Source organism: Balaenoptera physalus (genome assembly GCF_965194825.1).
Source record: "Balaenoptera physalus genome assembly, chromosome: 2".
Taxonomy (NCBI): domain Eukaryota; kingdom Metazoa; phylum Chordata; class Mammalia; order Artiodactyla; family Balaenopteridae; genus Balaenoptera; species Balaenoptera physalus.
Window position 1 is genome coordinate 146,632,708 of NC_138883.1, and position 16,651 is coordinate 146,649,358.

Below are 16,651 nucleotides of genomic sequence, written 5' to 3' on the forward strand. Positions count from 1 at the left end.
CGGAAGCCCAGGCTAGGAGCTGGAGGGAGCGTGAGAGGCAGGAACGAGACTGCCCATCCCGGTCGGGAGGGGTGACTGAATGCCAGGCCCCACCAGCTCTGAGAGGCTGCTCTGTATCCGGCCTTCGGGCAGACTTCACCCTCCTTCAGATGGATGGGGGCGAGCCTCGGCAGGTCCAGCCGGAAGGAAATGAAGAGGAGGGGAGAAGGGGCATGAAGCAGAGGAACCCGGAGAACGCAGCCCTACCTCTGCTGAGGCTCAGATCTGAAGGGGCACCAGGCATAGCTGGGGGAGGGGCGAGCAAAATCCACCCCACCCACTGGGCTGCAAGACCCAGTCCTGGGGTCGTGACGCTGTCGACTCACGCTGCAGGGTGACCCACAGCTATACAAAAGGAACAACACTGAGTCTCTTTGCTTCCCAGCACTGTACACTGAGCACATTCTGCAATGTAGCCAAGTTGATCATGAAAGCAGGCTGATGGGTCCAAAGGGATCCCCTGGGGTGCAAATGCATGACAGGAAGGGATGAGCTTTGTGACTTGATTCAACATGACAAGTCGGGGCCACTGAGGGGGTATCTCCAGCTCTCCCCAGTCCAACGCACTTCTGGTGGAAGAAAGCTGTCAGTGACAATCCAGGCAGCAACAAAAGGTCACCAAAGGCCCTAGATCATCAGCTTTTTAAACATAATTTGGGTAGAGATAGAACTAGGGTTAGTGGATCATCTCCCCCTGTTGGTTTTGCTGCCTAAACATCTCTTGAATCTCCGACTCCCTTCCACCTCCTGTACTGGGTTGAATAGTAGGTCTGCAGAATGCACATCTACACAGAAGTTGTGAATGTGACAATTATTTGGAAATAGGGTCTTTGTAGCTATAACCAAGTTAAGATGAGGTCACACTCTATCAGGGTGGCTCCTAATTCAGTACATCTGGCATCCTCGTAAGAAGAGGGAACTCTGGACACAGACACACACGCCATGCGATGAGAAGGCAGAGATGGGAGTGATGTGTCTACAAGTCAAGGAACGTCAGGGATTGCTGGCCACCATCAGAAGCTGAGAGAGTCTCCCCCAGAGCCTACAGGAGGACTCGACCCTGCTGACATCTTGATTCTGGACTTCTGACCTCCAGAACTGTGAGAGAGTAAATTCCTGTTGTTTTAAGCTGCCCAGTTTGTGGTAATTTGTGACTGCATCTCAAGGAAACTAAGACACCATCTTAACCCCTGCCTGCCATCACCGCCCTAGGATAATTCCCACACCCTCGTTACCTTGACTCCCCCCACCCAGGCTGGCTCCCACACAACATGTTCTCCACTCTGTAGCCGGAGTGAGCTTCTCACAAGCACCATGGATCCCGGGACTCCTCTGGTGGAAAACCTGCAGTGGCCTGGGTACTTACTGCTCTGGGACTGAGCATCTACTCTCCTCACCCTCCACCGTCTCCTCGGGCAACATTTAGCTCCCAGATGTCACTAAGCCTCATTCACTCACAAGAGCTCACTCTAACCTGCCCAGATGAGCCAGGTCCTATGTTATTTGTTCTCCATGCTCCCGCTGGACTTTTCCTCCTTAACACTTGTCACGGTGTGCTGTGTGTGTTACATGTGATTATTTCTTTGCTGTCTCTCTTCCCCACTAAACTTTAACCTCCAGGAGAGCCAGACTGCATCAGTTTTGTTCATCACTATATCCCCAACACTCAGCACAAGGTGAGTTAGTACTCAATAAATATGTGCTGGATGAATGAATGAATGAATGAATGAACCAACAGAACAAAGAGAGAAAGAGAGTAAGCACATCTTCACCCCCCCTCTCCTCCTCCTGAATGTGTGATGGATGATCTCAAGCACAGGGTGGGAGGGGCATCCTTTCATAACTGGGCAAAACTCAGAAAGGTCAAAGTCTACCCACCTTCCCTTGTCAACAGTGCCAAAATCCTAAGACACGTTTTATAGGGGTAAGAAGAGAAATAAAGCAAGCAAGACAGATAGTTTGGAAAACCACTGATCCGCATCAGTGTTTAAATATAATTTTCAGTTATTTAAAAGTGAATGAAATCTCCACAATTCTCAAACACCACCATTAATACTATCCCATATGTCCTGTCGTGCATGCTTCAACGCAGTCCTGTAGGGGGCATATTATTGTCTGCATCTACAGGTGAGGAAACTTAGCCCGGGGAGATTAAGTCATTCACCCAAAATAAAGGGCCATGAACCGAACTGTCACCAGGTCCATCTGACTCCAAGCGCGGGGATGCTTCCACGACCCCCAGCAGTCTCCCCTCGGCCCCCGTGCCCACCCCATCTCACCCCTCAGCCGCCCTGGTGAGCACACACGCAGGCTGGGGTGAGCTCTCTCTGCTCTCCCTGCTGGCAGGGAAGCTGGCCGTCCAGCCACAATCTGCGATGTGTGTGAAAACGATGCCCAGCTCCTTTATCCGCGGTGACACCAGAGTGATAATGAACCCAGCAACCCAAGCTGGAAATCTGTCCAGATTCATGAAATATCTTTCAACATAAAATATGTGAGAAAAACACAAACAGTTCAGCAGCAACAACATGCTATGTATGTAGCAAAGCAAAACAAGGCAAGTTGTATAAATATTTAACAATGAGAAAGAACTGAACTGGCGCCAGAGAAACATCTGGGATAACAGATCTAAGTAGGTTGCGGTTTCTAGTGGAAAAGTCACTAGGAAGACATGAAACTAACCAGCCCGTGATTCTCCGATTGCACTCTCACGTGCATTTACCAAGCACCTCTGGCGACCCAGCTCTAAACGCTGTTTCCGGTGGCCTAACTGTTTACTACACAACTGGGCAATTTCTAAGGAGCCTGAATCAAATAAACATGCTTTGCTTGCCACTAAAACACTTTATTTCTATTTCAAACAGCAGAAACCCAATAACAGTGTTAACAGTTGACTCAGATAAAATAAGGATTTTTTTTAGGGGGTGGGCCACATTTATCTACGTTACCTAATATGGCAAGAAAGGGACTGATGAATGCGTTTAGGAGTTGAGAGTCTGGCATTAGTCCAAAGACTAAGTGTGGCTATTCCAAAGAAAATAAGCTATAGATTTGCAAGTATGGTTTTCATGAAGTTACCTTCATGACTGACATTTGGAAACAGACTATATTTTTCCAGAGCTGATACCACAGGGGTGGGCTTCATGGGACCCCTGGGGGACCAGTTATTGGCCTGACATTCTTCCCGGAAGGACCCAACTACGTGGCTGAGTCCAACACTATTTCGTCCTCGCCCTCCTTTGCAAAGTGCTACGAAGGAGGCCCAGCTGCCTTGGGTGAGTGAGGCTGAATGCTGACCACCGTCTGCTCTTTTCCCAGGCGGGCCTGCTGTCCTCTGTGGCGTCACGCGTAACTGGTTCGCTTCTGCTCCAGACCGGGTCCGCGAGGGCGCGGTGTGAGCCCACCCTCAGCTCCTTGCTCTCCTCCTCTTCTGCAGGGGAGGATGCCAACTGCCGACCCCGCACACCTCCTCCCGACCCTGGTGGAGAGGCTGCCGCGTGTGGACTGCAGAGCGAGGTCCCAGGGCTGCAGGCTGCTCTGTGCGCGCCCATGCCCCTGCCTGGCCAGCGAGTGCCCTGGGCGTCAAGCCTCCAAGGGCTGCTCCTCCAACTGCTCTCCCCAAAGGCCTGGCCTCGGGCCCAAGAGCTGGGCAAATCCAAGCCGGGCAGCAGAGGTTGCTGGGGCCAATCCCACCACTTCCTGCCGGTCCCAGCAGTCGAAGGATGTCCCCGACCCCAGCAGCTGCAAGACCCCAACCACAACTTGCTAAATTCTTTAGTTCAGGGCTTCTCAATCTAGAATGTGCATATAAATCCCTCGGGGATCTCATTAAAATGTAGCTCCTGAGTCAGCAGGCCCAGGGGGCCTGTGATTTCTAAGATGCTCCTAGGAGATGCAGGTGCAGCCCCCGTTCATAGCCACTAAAGTGGTAAAAACGTGCTATAAGAATGTAAGAGAGTTTGTTATAGTTATTAATAGTTCACTGTTAGGGTTGAGTGAGAAAATAAAAGCAAAGCGTGCGATGGGTCCCATAGGCGTCCCCTCTCGCGGACGAGCAGGGAGACTGCACAGCAGATGCCGCATCTTTAACCTCTCTCAGAGACAGCGTGATGACAGGTCAGCCGGCAGAGCTGGCTGAGCACGGCTTCCTGGTGAGCTGCTATCTGTGCCCGGACCACGGCCCGGCCAAATCCTGTGATCCAAGGCTGAAAGTATCTCTGGACTTCAGCGAAGCTCTCGGGGAGATAGGCAAGCTTAATCACAGCTGATTGGGACATGTGAATCATGCACAGGAGCTTTCCGGCCAAAGGCCTCAGGGACCGACCTGGCTGGGGCTCTCCCCAAATTATCACAAATAATTTGGAACAATTGAGAAATGGGGGTCCATTCATTCAACAACAGCTGGAAACTCCTGTTGGTGATTGGGAAGGAGAGGCTGCATCCCAAATGACCTTTCTATGGCCATGCAAAACAGGTATTTGTTGAATGAATGAATAAATGTTTTTTTAAAAAGTAGTGACTGGATAAAGAAAGAGGGGGAAAGAGGAAAGAAGGAAGGAAAAGAAAGGAAGAAAGGGAGGGAGGGAGGAAGGAAGGAAAGAAGGAAGGAAGGGAGGGAGGGAAGAAGGGAGGAAGAAAGAAAGGAAGGAAGAGAGGAAAGGAAAAAGAAAAAAAGCCACGAAAGAGCACAAGGAACTTTCTGGAGGTGAAGGATGCCAAGGCCACCATCCAGTGTCCACTCCAGGGACGTTTCTGTCCAAATGTGGTTCACTCTGCGCCTTTAAACACTGCCAGACACATTAAGACTTTCCACAGACAGAAGTGTCCACCCAACTCTGGTGAGCCCGCTAGCTAAACCCTTGACCCAGAGCCTGACCTGCCCTTGACCATCACTTCCCCCACCAACTGCCCCAGCTGGGTCTCCTGACTGGTTTCAAAAAGCCACATCCTGTGTTCAAACACTGAAGTCTGGAAAAAGACAGCTCTTTCCACAGAAGGTGATTTCAGCTGTCAAACCAACACTTCCTGGCTGCTTTATTTCCCTTTCACATCCCTCCCAGATATTTAGCTTTACAAGGTGTGTTCCCAAGGATCTCTACAGGGAATTCTCTAATTCACCCCAGGCTGGGGAATGGCAGAGCACATCTTTCTTTGCGTCTGTTTCAGCACCGTTGTTTTACAAGTACGGTCACGTGTCACCATTTCAAGAGACACGGAGATAAGCACAATGTAGACTCTGTCCTCACACCTTAATCCTTTATCTTCTCCCTCCTTTTCATGTATTGTTGATAACCAACACTGAGAAAACGACTATTATCGTTCAGAAACAGTGGTACTGCTGTCCCTTTTGACAACATCTGATTCAGTCTTATCATAGGTGTTATGGACTGGACTGTGTCCCCCTCAAATTGATATCTTGAAATCTTAGCCCCCCAGAACCTCAGAATGTGACTGTATTTGGACACAGGGCCTTTAAGGAGGTGAATCAAGTCAAAAGAGTACGGCCCTAATCCAATAGGTCTGGTGTCCCTATAAGAAGAAAGAGGGAGTGGGACTTCCCTGGTGGCGCAGTGGTTAAGAACCCACCTGCCAACGCAGGGGACACAGGTTCGAGCCCTGGTCCAGGAAGATCCCACATGTCGTGGAGCAACTAAGCCTGTGCTCCACAACTACGGAGGCTGCGCTCTACAGCCTGCAAGCCACAACTACTGAGCCCACGCGCCTAGACCCTGTGCTCCGCAACAAGAGAAGCCACTGCAATGAGAAGCCTGCGCACCACAACAAACAGCTGCCCCTGCCTGCCACAACTAGAGAAAGCCCGCACGCAGCAACGAAGACCCAACGCAGCCAAAAATAAATAAATAAAGAGGGAGAGACACCAGGGATGTGTGGACACAGAGAAAAGTCCATGTGAGCACAGAGTGAGAAGGCGGCCGTCTACAGGCCTGGGAGAGAGGTCTCACAAGAAACCAAACCTGTCAACACCTTGATCTTGGACTTTCAGCCTCCAAAACTGTGAGAAAATAAATGTCAGCTGTTTATGCCACTCAGTCTGTGGTATTTTGTTATGGCAGCCCTAGCAGACTACTACAATGAGCAAAGCACTGCCTCATTTGCTCACCAGGCTTCTGCTGAATGCCTACTGCATGCCAAGCACTGAGTAAGGCTCTGCAGGCAGACACAGAAGTGAATGAGAATCCAGCAGCTCTCAGTGTGGCAGGAAGAACACCACTGCACAAACAGATCTATCATAAAGCGGAATGCAAGTATTATGGTATAAGTCAGCTCTACTGTAACACTTGTTTTGAAAATGCAAATCTGTTCCAATGCCATTGATACACTGGGGGACAATTTGAGCAGAATGTGAATTTTGTGTTTGCTTATGCATGATTTCATCTGCAAGAAATACTAGATGAACACAGAAAACTGCACCCAGCTGAACTGAGTCACATAGGAATTCACAAAATGCACACACTCAGGCACACAGCAGCCGCCTCAATTTACCGTGTGTGTTATGAGCTGTACCTGTCCAACATCTGGTGTTACAGTTTTTGATTTCTGCCTGATTTCACATGACTGTCCTTGCACCACTTCACAGGAACACCGAAGTGGCAGCCCTTCTAAGGCTCACTTCCACAAGTAAACTTCAAGTCAGTTTCAAGGTCAAGTGCCATATTTATGGTAATATTTATAAATTTCTTAACCATTGAATGTGTCAAGCTGTGCTCCCATTTTTATCAGGTTCCTAGTTTTGTTCTTACCTGTCACTGACAAATTTTTGAGTGTTGTGTTCCTAGCCCACTTTCTCCCGCTAAGCCCTGTGGGTTTTGTTTCATGATTCTGTTTATTGCAGTGATTTTTATGACATGTATTTTGTGTTAGAGCAGAGCTGACTGTATTTAAACGTCTCAATGAGAAATTTCATTTCTGGTAAGTAAGGTCTGGGAAATCAGTGCCTATAATCAGGTTCACAAATAATCATGCACTTGAGGCATAACCCTCATTTCAGAGCATGTGGTTGTGACTAATGTGTCAACAGTGCTTCCTAGTGGCGACATGCCCTAATTGCAGGTAAAATATAGGGAAAAAAATGATGTATTAAAAATGAAGTTTTAAAACATTACAGGATGAATGAAGCTATTACACAAGCTGAGTCAAATATATCCCTCACCTGTAGGCAATTTTTTCTGACCTCCAGCTTCCTGATATGTTTAATGAAAGAAATTTTTCTCCAGGGAAAAGTCTTGAGAGAGAGAGAGAGCTACACTGACCTGTCATTGAGTTTTCTGAGGTGCACAGCTGCTCTCTCAGCTTCTCCACATCGTCAGGATGCACCTGTTCATAGAGGGTGCTCCCAAACCACTCTGACTGGGGCTGGTTCAGCACAGGGGTAACGGAGTCAGACACATAAATCACTCTCCCCGTCTCAGCCGCCACTACAAACAGAAATCCATCAGCCGCTTCAAGGATGAGATGCTTCAGTTCCTGGGAAGAAAAAATCATGATTAGGACCAAGCACAGACAAACCCAGGCCAATTAAATAGTCTTATTAGCAACCTTCAACTTTTATTCAGAAATTCATTGTGATACACAAAGAGTTTTGGGGCTTTTTTTGGTTTGTTTTTGGAAAATAAGCTGTAAAAATGCACGAAGCTTATACTAGCCCTAAGATACAGCTACTCCAAACACTGTTAACCCTGTCTTAACCAGCCCTCTCTTAGGGAGAGAGGAAATTTCCAGCCCAGGGGAATGAGAGAGCAAGAAGTGATCACCAGGAGGTGTTGGGTTGCCAGAGATGTGAATGGCCTCACCTACATATTCAAACTGCAGTCATGTCATTGGAGCAGAAGGGGCTCATGGAAGGGAAGGAGGGACTATGGGAAAGTGGGAGGAGAGAAGGAAAGGCACCAGGTGTCTCCCCAGCCACCACCTGCCACACTCAGAGTGCACTCATTCTTCTTCTCTTCCTTCCTTTCTGAGCTGAATGCCGGCGGCGGATTTAAGAGTATCACCTTACACGTGCATGTCTGTCAAGCTTCCAGGACTCCTTGACAGCCAACATCCCAACAGACTCTCAGAGTAATCCCAGAAGGTGGCAGGGCACCTAGCATTGTCCATGTCACTTTACGGTGAGAAGAGAGGTTGACTGCACCAGCCCTGGAGTCACACGCACACAGCTCATGACTGTCAGTGAAGGCAGGAAGGAAGCTGCTTGGGATCAATGAATGGGCGGCAGGAAGCCTGGCCATCATCCCGAGAGGGACACACAGGGGGCAAAGTCAACTCTGTTAAAACGTCTTCTCTTTGCAGGGCCTGCAGGCAGCTCAGGTGTGGCTACCCACCCTGTCATTCTCACATCAAGCTCAGGAGCCCTTTCCTGCTGAATGAAAGGGGCTCCGTTCCTGCAGGAGTTGGAGGGCTATCTCTTCCCCGTGTGCTGGAGTCCACAGCCACCTTTCTAACAACCTCACACACTACTCAGGGCCCAAAGAACAAAGCGATCCTTCCAGTCAGCGGTTGGCAAACACTTTTTGCTGGGAATCCTTTGTTCACACGTAATCTTAGGCGGAAGCCCCGCTGTAACACAGAGTAAGGGCCATCTGCATGGACGCAAAAGACGTGGAGTCTAGAGCATCTGGTCCCACCCTCAGTGCCCGTCCCGAGGGGGCTCCAAAAGCCCGAAAATTAGAAAATGTGGGTCTGCTGGGGAGCAGAAACTGGGGAGATTTGCCAGTGTCTCTGAGCCCTTGGCTGAGTCAGAACTGTAACATCCTCTGTCTGGGAATCTAGGGCGGAAGCAGGCTGTACAAGCATTTTTTTAAGGAAAAGTTGATTCTGTCCATTTCTCTTGCTTGGCACTTCTGCTGTTCCATGTCTCTTAGATGCTTACTCAGTTCAGAAGACTGGGTCAGCGGTTTTACTTTCAGTATGGAGAAGATCTTCCCAACAGGAAGGACTGTAAAAAATGAAACAGGTTGTCTGGGAAAGTAGAGAATTCTCTGTCTCTGGAGGAGAGGAAGTGGACGCTGATGAGTCCACGTAGGTTTTCACAGTTTCAGCCCTTTTGCAAGGACTGTGGGAAGGGCTTATGGAACAGAGCCTCATCCTCATCACGGGCCCCTCTTTCTAACACCCTCCTCCCCGGTTTTTGTCTTCTGGGAGCACATCACTCATTACCAAGGTCCCGTGCCCTGAATCCAGAATGAGCCTTGCCTTTATTCTCCAGTTAAACCAACAGTTAGGTCTAAAGGCACGGATTGTGGCATAAAAGGAGACCATCAACTATGGCCCTTCCACTTCACCGTGCAAGTCTGGGCTCCCTACTGAACGTCTTCGGCTTCCGTTTTTTCACACGTTTTTCTTCAGTGAGATTTTGTGAGGTTCAGTGAGATCCTGCACGTGAAGGACTTAGTAAGGGCTTGGCACACAGTAGGCGCTTAACACGTGTAGCTGTTGTTGTCATCAACAACCTACCTGGGAACCGAGAGGGAAAGATGGGGAGGATTCATGTAGCTTGCGTAACTGCCTTCTCTCTTCTCTTCGCTTTCTTAATCCTCAGTCGCTTACAGGTAAAGAGATTAATGTCAAATATGGACCCTGGCAGGTCCATGTAAGGATTAAAGAAAGCAGAGAAAAAGCTTTTCACGACCCTAGTGGTCAGGAGGTGCCTAATGCATTTCTGTCTGCTCACCTGCCAGCTCTCCATCCTTCATTCCACTGCAGCCCCGTGTTAAACCTTCTCCTCTGCTGCCCCCTGACCTGTCTCCGCAACCCTGCCAGGTGGGAGCCATCACTGCGGTCCTTTTGCAGAGGTGGAAAGAGGCTGGGCGCTGTGCCCTGCACCGCTGGGCCCCGTGGCCTCCCAGCGAGGGTCACTCCGCTGCCACACCTCCTCACACCTCGAGGTGAGGAACACGTGGGCCCTGGGACGACCCAAGCCCTTGCTAAAATGCCTGCCACACAGGAATACATGTTAGCTCCTCTCCCCTTGCTCTTTTTCTAAACCTAAGTCCTGTGACGTGAACAGATTTCTCGTACTGGCAGAATAAACGATTCTGTCTCTGGACACGCCTTCCTCACCTGTTCCTCCAAGGCTCTGTGCTCACTGGTCTGCTCCTGTCGAATCCCTTCCTCTCCCCTGTTTCTGTGCATCTGCTGGGGCTCCTTCACAGCCTGCCAGGGCCAGCTGTCTCCCGAGAAGCCCCCAACGAGACCTAACACTTCCTACCCGCCTCCACGACAGCACATCACTTTCCTTTCCCCTGCCTGCACCATACACAAAGTGCTTTCAAGTCCATCAACTCCTTTATCCTGCAGTACCCCTCAGAGTCAGGAAAGCAGAAAGCTCATGTTCATCCACAGATGAGCAAACAGAAGCTGAGAGCATCTGATGATTTGCGCTACTACTGACCAGCATGGAGAAGAACCAGGACCCAGAACACAGGTCTTCCAGCGCAGGGAACTGTCAAGTTACAAAATACTTCCCAGTAACCATTTCCTGGGTTTGCTCTTCCCAACTATGCAGCTACTAGTACAGCTGTTAAATATATGGCTTTGGGGTCTGACCAACCTGCGTCAACTCCTGGCCCCGCCACTGAGCAGGGGACTGACACTTCCTAAGCCTGCACTTGCTCATCTCTAAAGCAGGGATGAATTACAGCAGCTTCCTCCTCGGCCTAGAATAAGGATTGCACAGAAAGCTATGACTTTGACCCGGCTCAGGGCAGAGGCCTAAGTGCTGGCTGTTAAGATCCTTGCCACTGTGATTGTTGTGACGGCTACCAAAACTTTGATCACCATCATGATCACCACCGTTATTCTACCACAGAAGAACTGTGGTTTTGCTTGGCTTTTTCCTGTGTTAGCATGCTAAGCACAATGTCTTTTTTTGAGTGATGCCTTATTAAGGTACATGGGAAATTAAAAAAGCAGAGGACACAAAATCAGACAAACACCCCCTGGAAGAGCGTTTCCTTGTGAAGAATGGAGATAAAATTCCCTGGTTTCGTCCCTACCTCAGCCTTTAACCCTGTTTGCCCACGTAGCTTATCTCATCTTGGCGATGCTGTCATTCTCTCCCCTTCCAATGATGCCATTACCCGGGGAGAAAAGCACGCAGACGAGGGACGAACGGGGTACCTGCTCCGTCAGGAACGAAGGCTTGTAGGCGCCGTCTGTGGACTTGTTCCCGGTGCCCCGCATGGACTTCATGTGCGAGACGGCCATGCGCAGGATGGTGAGCTTGTCCGGCTTCCGGGCCAGCGCGCTGCACGTGGGGACCATGTCAGAGAGCTCGGTGATGTACTGGGTCATCTTGTTCCGCCGCCTCCTTTCAATCTCACTGTGGTTCTCTCTTCCCGAAAGCACGAGATCAGGAGGGGGGGAAAGAGAAGGATCAGGCTGGGGGTTACTGTCTGACGGCGTAAAACGGCATGTACATCGTTAACGCCGAGTAACCAAAAGACTAGCTCGTAATGGCTAATTCAGTGGCTTTGAACACATCTTGGGCTGAGCAGCTCCCCGACACATTAGCAAGTTTCTTTCTCGGGGGGTGGGGTGGGGACAGGCTTCTACAGATGCCACAGACTCACCTCTAAATATGTACTCAAAGCTTCCCACTGCTCCCCTGTGCCTAAGTACTTTTTAATAAGTATAAAGAATGAAGACATTATCCTTCAGGCATCCAAAGTGAACTCAACATGCTTTCCATGTGCACCCACGGATCTGTTCATGCTAGGTGCGCACACACACACACACACACACACACACACACATGCACACACACTGAATGTAGTTACCATCTGCTCAAATACGTGGTTTACTCTGACCCCCAGTGAGAAACATGTCTAGCCTTGCCATTCTTGGTGTCACTGAACAGACAGCCACGCCACAGACCTACGTCACATCAAGCTGTGAAAGAGCCTTCGCACTATGCGCAGCACATTTTCTGCAGCTTAGTAACAGAACAGGTGCACCCCGCTCACTAAACAACAGAGACCCAATTAAGAAACCCAGCGCTGCCAGGAATTCTGAAAGCAACCTTCACTGACGTGTTAAGATGCAAAACTAGCAAAAAGGATGATAGACTGTTTCTGTCTCAAGATTATCACCTCTAGGCTTGAAAGGGAGTAACAGCCAACCCAGTTCAACGACACTGAGACAAAGCTGTCACTCTGGATAAAAGAACTGTCTAAAAGTACATCACACGTCCGTTGTAGGATTTAGGGTTTCACCAGGTGCTCAAAGTATGAGGGTGACGCTACGAGCAAGAAAGGAACCAGCCCAGGCGAGGCTGCCTCACACACCGCATGTATCCATGGGGCTTCGCACCCCACCCTCCCAGGCTGGGGGCAGACGCCAGGCAGGCCTGATTACAGGCCGGTGTCACGTGAACACGCAAACCAACCAAGGGGGACGAGCTAAGCTGGGCGGCCTGGTGAGCACCTTCTATACAAAAAGCACTGAGCCAGGCGCACAAAGGGGAGGGGACGAAGGAACCAGGGAATGTCCCGCTCCTGTCCTAAAGCAGCTAAGCACCAGTTAGGATGGTAAAACATCACCTTGCATAGTAGAAATGAAGGCAGAATGTGCTTAAATGCTCCCAGAGGCACATGGAAAGTAAAGACCCCAGGAGAGAATGAGAGAGGAGAGGGGGAGGTGCTCCTGGGGGCGACAGGGACTGGAAGGGGTGGGGGAGGAGCTGGGAGGGAGCTGGCCCTGATCTGGCAGCAGGTAAAGGGGGCGTATTCTGGCAGGAGGGTCAGCAGGATCAAAGAAAGGGCTGGAATTGGGATGAAGCCTTTGTGGGCAGGAGCAGACAGGCCCGGGTGCAGGGGCAGCCCTGGGGCTTGGAGGAGAGGGCCGAGGAACCAGGAGCGTGAGACGTTGGGCTGGTAACAGGGCCCGGGTCTCCCACGCCCCTCAGCTGGCTTCTGGGGAGAGGTTCGGAGGTGGGTGAGTCCTGCGGGGAGGCAGGAGGAGAGGGCGGCTGAGGCCAGCAAGGGGATTGCTGGGGCAAGGTCTCCCCTCCCGCCCATAGTGAGGACGCTTGGGAGCACAGGAAAGAGCCAGCGGCAGCCCAGGTGCTCCTGCACCACGGGGCAAGGAGGGTGCCCGCTGTTCAGGAGAAACGGCTCCCGGCTCTCAGGTTACTGGGCAGGGGCTTGTATACTGTGGAGAGAGAAAAGACAACCAAGCAGAGGGGGTCCATCACAGAGACGGGGGGAGTGGGGAGAAGGGGGCATTTGGTCAGGGGACTCCTGTGTGCCCCAGTCTTCACCACCATCACCCACTTGTGCCCTCCGCACACACCTGTCACAGGCGGCCTGGAGGCGCTGGCCCACTGTGCACTGTGCATCGGGAGGGCCTGGGTGAGCTTGCTCGAGGGCGTGCTCTCCACCCTGCCAGCCCGCACCTCATCGAGGCAGACAGGGGCGGAGATGGTGCGCAGAGAACGCTGCCTGGGACTGCTGAAGGGTGTGTCGGACAGGAACTATGGCCATGCAGGAACAGTATATTATGATGTGGGATGCACATCCCTGCCGGGGGGCCCTGGACATGCTTCCCTGTATCTCCTGCTCAGAGACACTCCCGAACCGTAACTTGCTCCTATGGCTTGCAGTCTAAGTTCCATCTCCTCAGCTTGATTTTTAGGACGCCCCTGCACCCCAAGTCAGGGCCCACCCACTTTTCCGCCCTCTGTTCCAGCGGGCATTCAGCTCCTCCACTCCCCTCACAGCACAGGAACGCGCTGTCCGCTCTTCCTCATCTTCAGGGCAGCCCACGGTGAAGTGCTTCTTCCCCTCACACTCAGTCTGCGTCGGATCTTTTCTAAATACCTCCCGGTTCTCTTCTACCTTCTCCCGGCCCACGCCCACTGGCTGGCACCACTCCTCACCCCCTCACCTCGGTGCCACCAGCCTCTGCAGTCTGGTCACCTCTCTCATCTCCTCGCCCTCAGTTTAGTCTGCGTGCTGTGACTGGGCAGATATTTCTAAAGACGCAAACCCAGCCCTTCCCTTTCCATCCCTTCAGTGATGCCCCAAACCCACAGGGCCAAGTCCAAGCCCCTGGCTAGTTACCACAGCAACCGCGCCAAGACTGGACCAGGGCACGCCTGCTTCTGATCCTATTTCCAAAAGAGCCACAGACCATCTCGCTTTGTAAACGTCTGGGGGGAAGAGTCTTTGTGAAGTTCTTAAACGTGGATCTAAAGCAATTTCATCACAGCACTGGATAAACCCAACTCATGAGATCAGGTGCTTGACGGAGACACGAGGGCAACTGTTTAAAACCGACTGTATTGACTGACCAGTGCAGAAAATGCTCCGATCATTTCACGAAATAAGACTGGGTTACCAACAGAAGGTCAAAATGACGAAGAGCTACCAGTTATCCAGCAACAAGATAAATGAGTGTAGCTACTGAATCTATTAAAATATGTATATGTCTATTCATATACATGTATGTATATATAGTTCCATTTTGAAAGATCACGGAGGCAAGAAAAAGGAAAAACACCCTCTTGTGAAAACAGAAGAAAGTGTCCCCAGGACCAAGGCCACCTCCTCCACAGGGTGTGGGCCGATGCGGGGTCTGCTTGGAGGAGCTGCAGGGGCAGCCTGTGACCTTGGCATCTGAGTTTCGTGTGCCCCATGTGCAGCATCAATAAAGCAATGAGCCCCTCTGTACGTGTGCACAGGGGCAAGGGCTTTGCAGCAATGACAGCTGAGAACGCAGGCACAGCCGTCGGCTGTAACACCTCTGCTGGGACAAGAGGGCCCCCAGCCTGGCCCAGGAACACGGCTGCAGAAACTAAGGGCAAGAAAGAGGAAGTGCAGCTGCACGCTGCCTTGGGTTTCTCTTCCAACTCGGCTCCCAAGGGTGACCTCCTAAGGGTAATCGGAGAAGTGAGATACACGTCCATCCTGATTAAATACAAAATAGGGGTGCTTTGGAAATCTCAGTAAAGATCTTCCTTCAACTCTGCGGATGGCAGCTGAGTCTCCCATCTCTGGTGGGAAGGGAACGACAGACCTGCACAGGCAGACGGACAGGACAGCTCCACGCTGGGGCCAGGTCTCCCGGTCACCACAGACACGAGACACCTGGGGCACCTCAGGGTCTGAGTGCTGGGGGCGGGCAGGCAGGACAGACGCTGACAGACCAGCAGAGGCAACAGAGAGTGGGCCGGCAAGGACACAATCCCTGTGTACAGCGAGTCCCCTACATACAAACCTTCAAGTTTCGAACTTTCAAAAAGATGCAAACGTGCATCTGATTCCAGCAAGGAACGAGAACCTGTGCCAGCGACGTCAGGCGTGAGTGACACTGCAGCTTGCCCTCTGTCTCCTATTGCTGACAATCCTTCAGCTCTACCATCTCCCACCTCCTCTCCCTCCTCCAGTCAGTAACTCTTCCTGCCTGTTCACTCGATGCCAGCCCCTGGATGCCAGCTGTTGTAACGTACTACTGTACTTCTCAAGGTACTGTGCTGTAAGAGTCAAAATGTTTTATTATTTGTGTGTGTTTGTTTTTATGTGTTATTTGTGTGAAAAGTATTATAAACCTATTCCAGTGCAGTACTAGAGAGCTGACTGTGTTAGTTGGGGACCTAGGCTAACTCTGCTGGACTTACGAACAAACAGGACTTACAACAAAAGTCCCGAGAAATCTCCAGGAACCCGAGGGCCCCAAGACGCTGCATGCCCCTTCGGCAGGCCTGGCTGAGAGGAGCATGTGGTAAACCTAAGTCCTCCAGCTGCCTCTCTTTGCTCTTGTCACCAGCTGTGAGCCCTGGGGGTGGCAGACAGGCTGACACCATCAGGGACCCGCCCCCGCCCCCCCCCCCAATGCCAGCTTAGTAGCTCCACAGGTGACAGGACTGTTGGTAGAGCAGCCCTGCTCCAGGTGGGACCAGGGCCACGTTTCTCTATGACACCTCAGCTTCCACCGCCACCTCCTGACACGCACACTGCTCTCCAGGCCACCACGGTCTCAACAACAGACCAGCAGGAAACAAGCAAAACGCCACTTCTGTCCACTTGGATACACACGGCCAAGCAGCAGGAAAGGTCTGATTCGGTAAAGGTCTTCAGCACTTCTCATGCAAAAAGAAGCATCCATCCCCTCCAGCCAGGGGGAGTCAGACTGTGGGAGGAGACCCTTCGCAGAGGTGCAGAGACCATCTGTCCTTCAGGACTGGCATGGGGAACCATCCTGACCAAGGGGAGAGGATTTTGGGGGGGGGGTTCCACACGAGTCCTTGCCGGCTGGCAGCAGCCTCAGGCTCAGACTGGCCCTGGCTCCTCCTCCCTGACACCGGGAGGGAGACTGTATCTTGCAAGCTTTCAGGGAACACCCTTCTTGTCCTGGCCAGCCCTTCCTGGGTGGCAGGGCAGGGCACCGTGAGAGCCGTGAAGGCCCGAGGAGGGCATTTTGGGCAGCCCCACAATGACGCTGGCCACAGGCCCTGCGGAGGGGACCCACAGAGGCATACCCAGTGAGGCAGTTTCCCTGGGTTCCAAGGCTTCTGCAGAAGGAGCAAAAGATATCTCCTCCTTGGGACAGAGGCAGGAACCCCGCCCCCAGGAGCCATCCACGGCATGGTTTT

At 51.5% G+C, this 16,651-nt stretch overlaps 1 protein-coding gene across 10 annotated transcripts in view; it reads right to left on the reverse strand.

Annotated features, from left to right (window-relative positions):
* The window catches only part of ARNT2 (aryl hydrocarbon receptor nuclear translocator 2), a 203,214-nt gene that overhangs the window by 117,834 nt on the left and 68,729 nt on the right, over positions 1-16,651 (reverse strand). For all 10 annotated transcript variants that reach the window (XM_082448683.1, XM_082448677.1, XM_082448676.1 and 7 more), the window contains 2 exons: positions 11,179-11,392; positions 7,311-7,524 (listed from right to left, as the gene is read on the reverse strand). In XM_082448683.1, the coding sequence (XP_082304809.1) occupies positions 7,311-7,524; positions 11,179-11,392 (428 nt within the window). The remainder of the gene's footprint in view (positions 1-7,310; positions 7,525-11,178; positions 11,393-16,651) is intronic.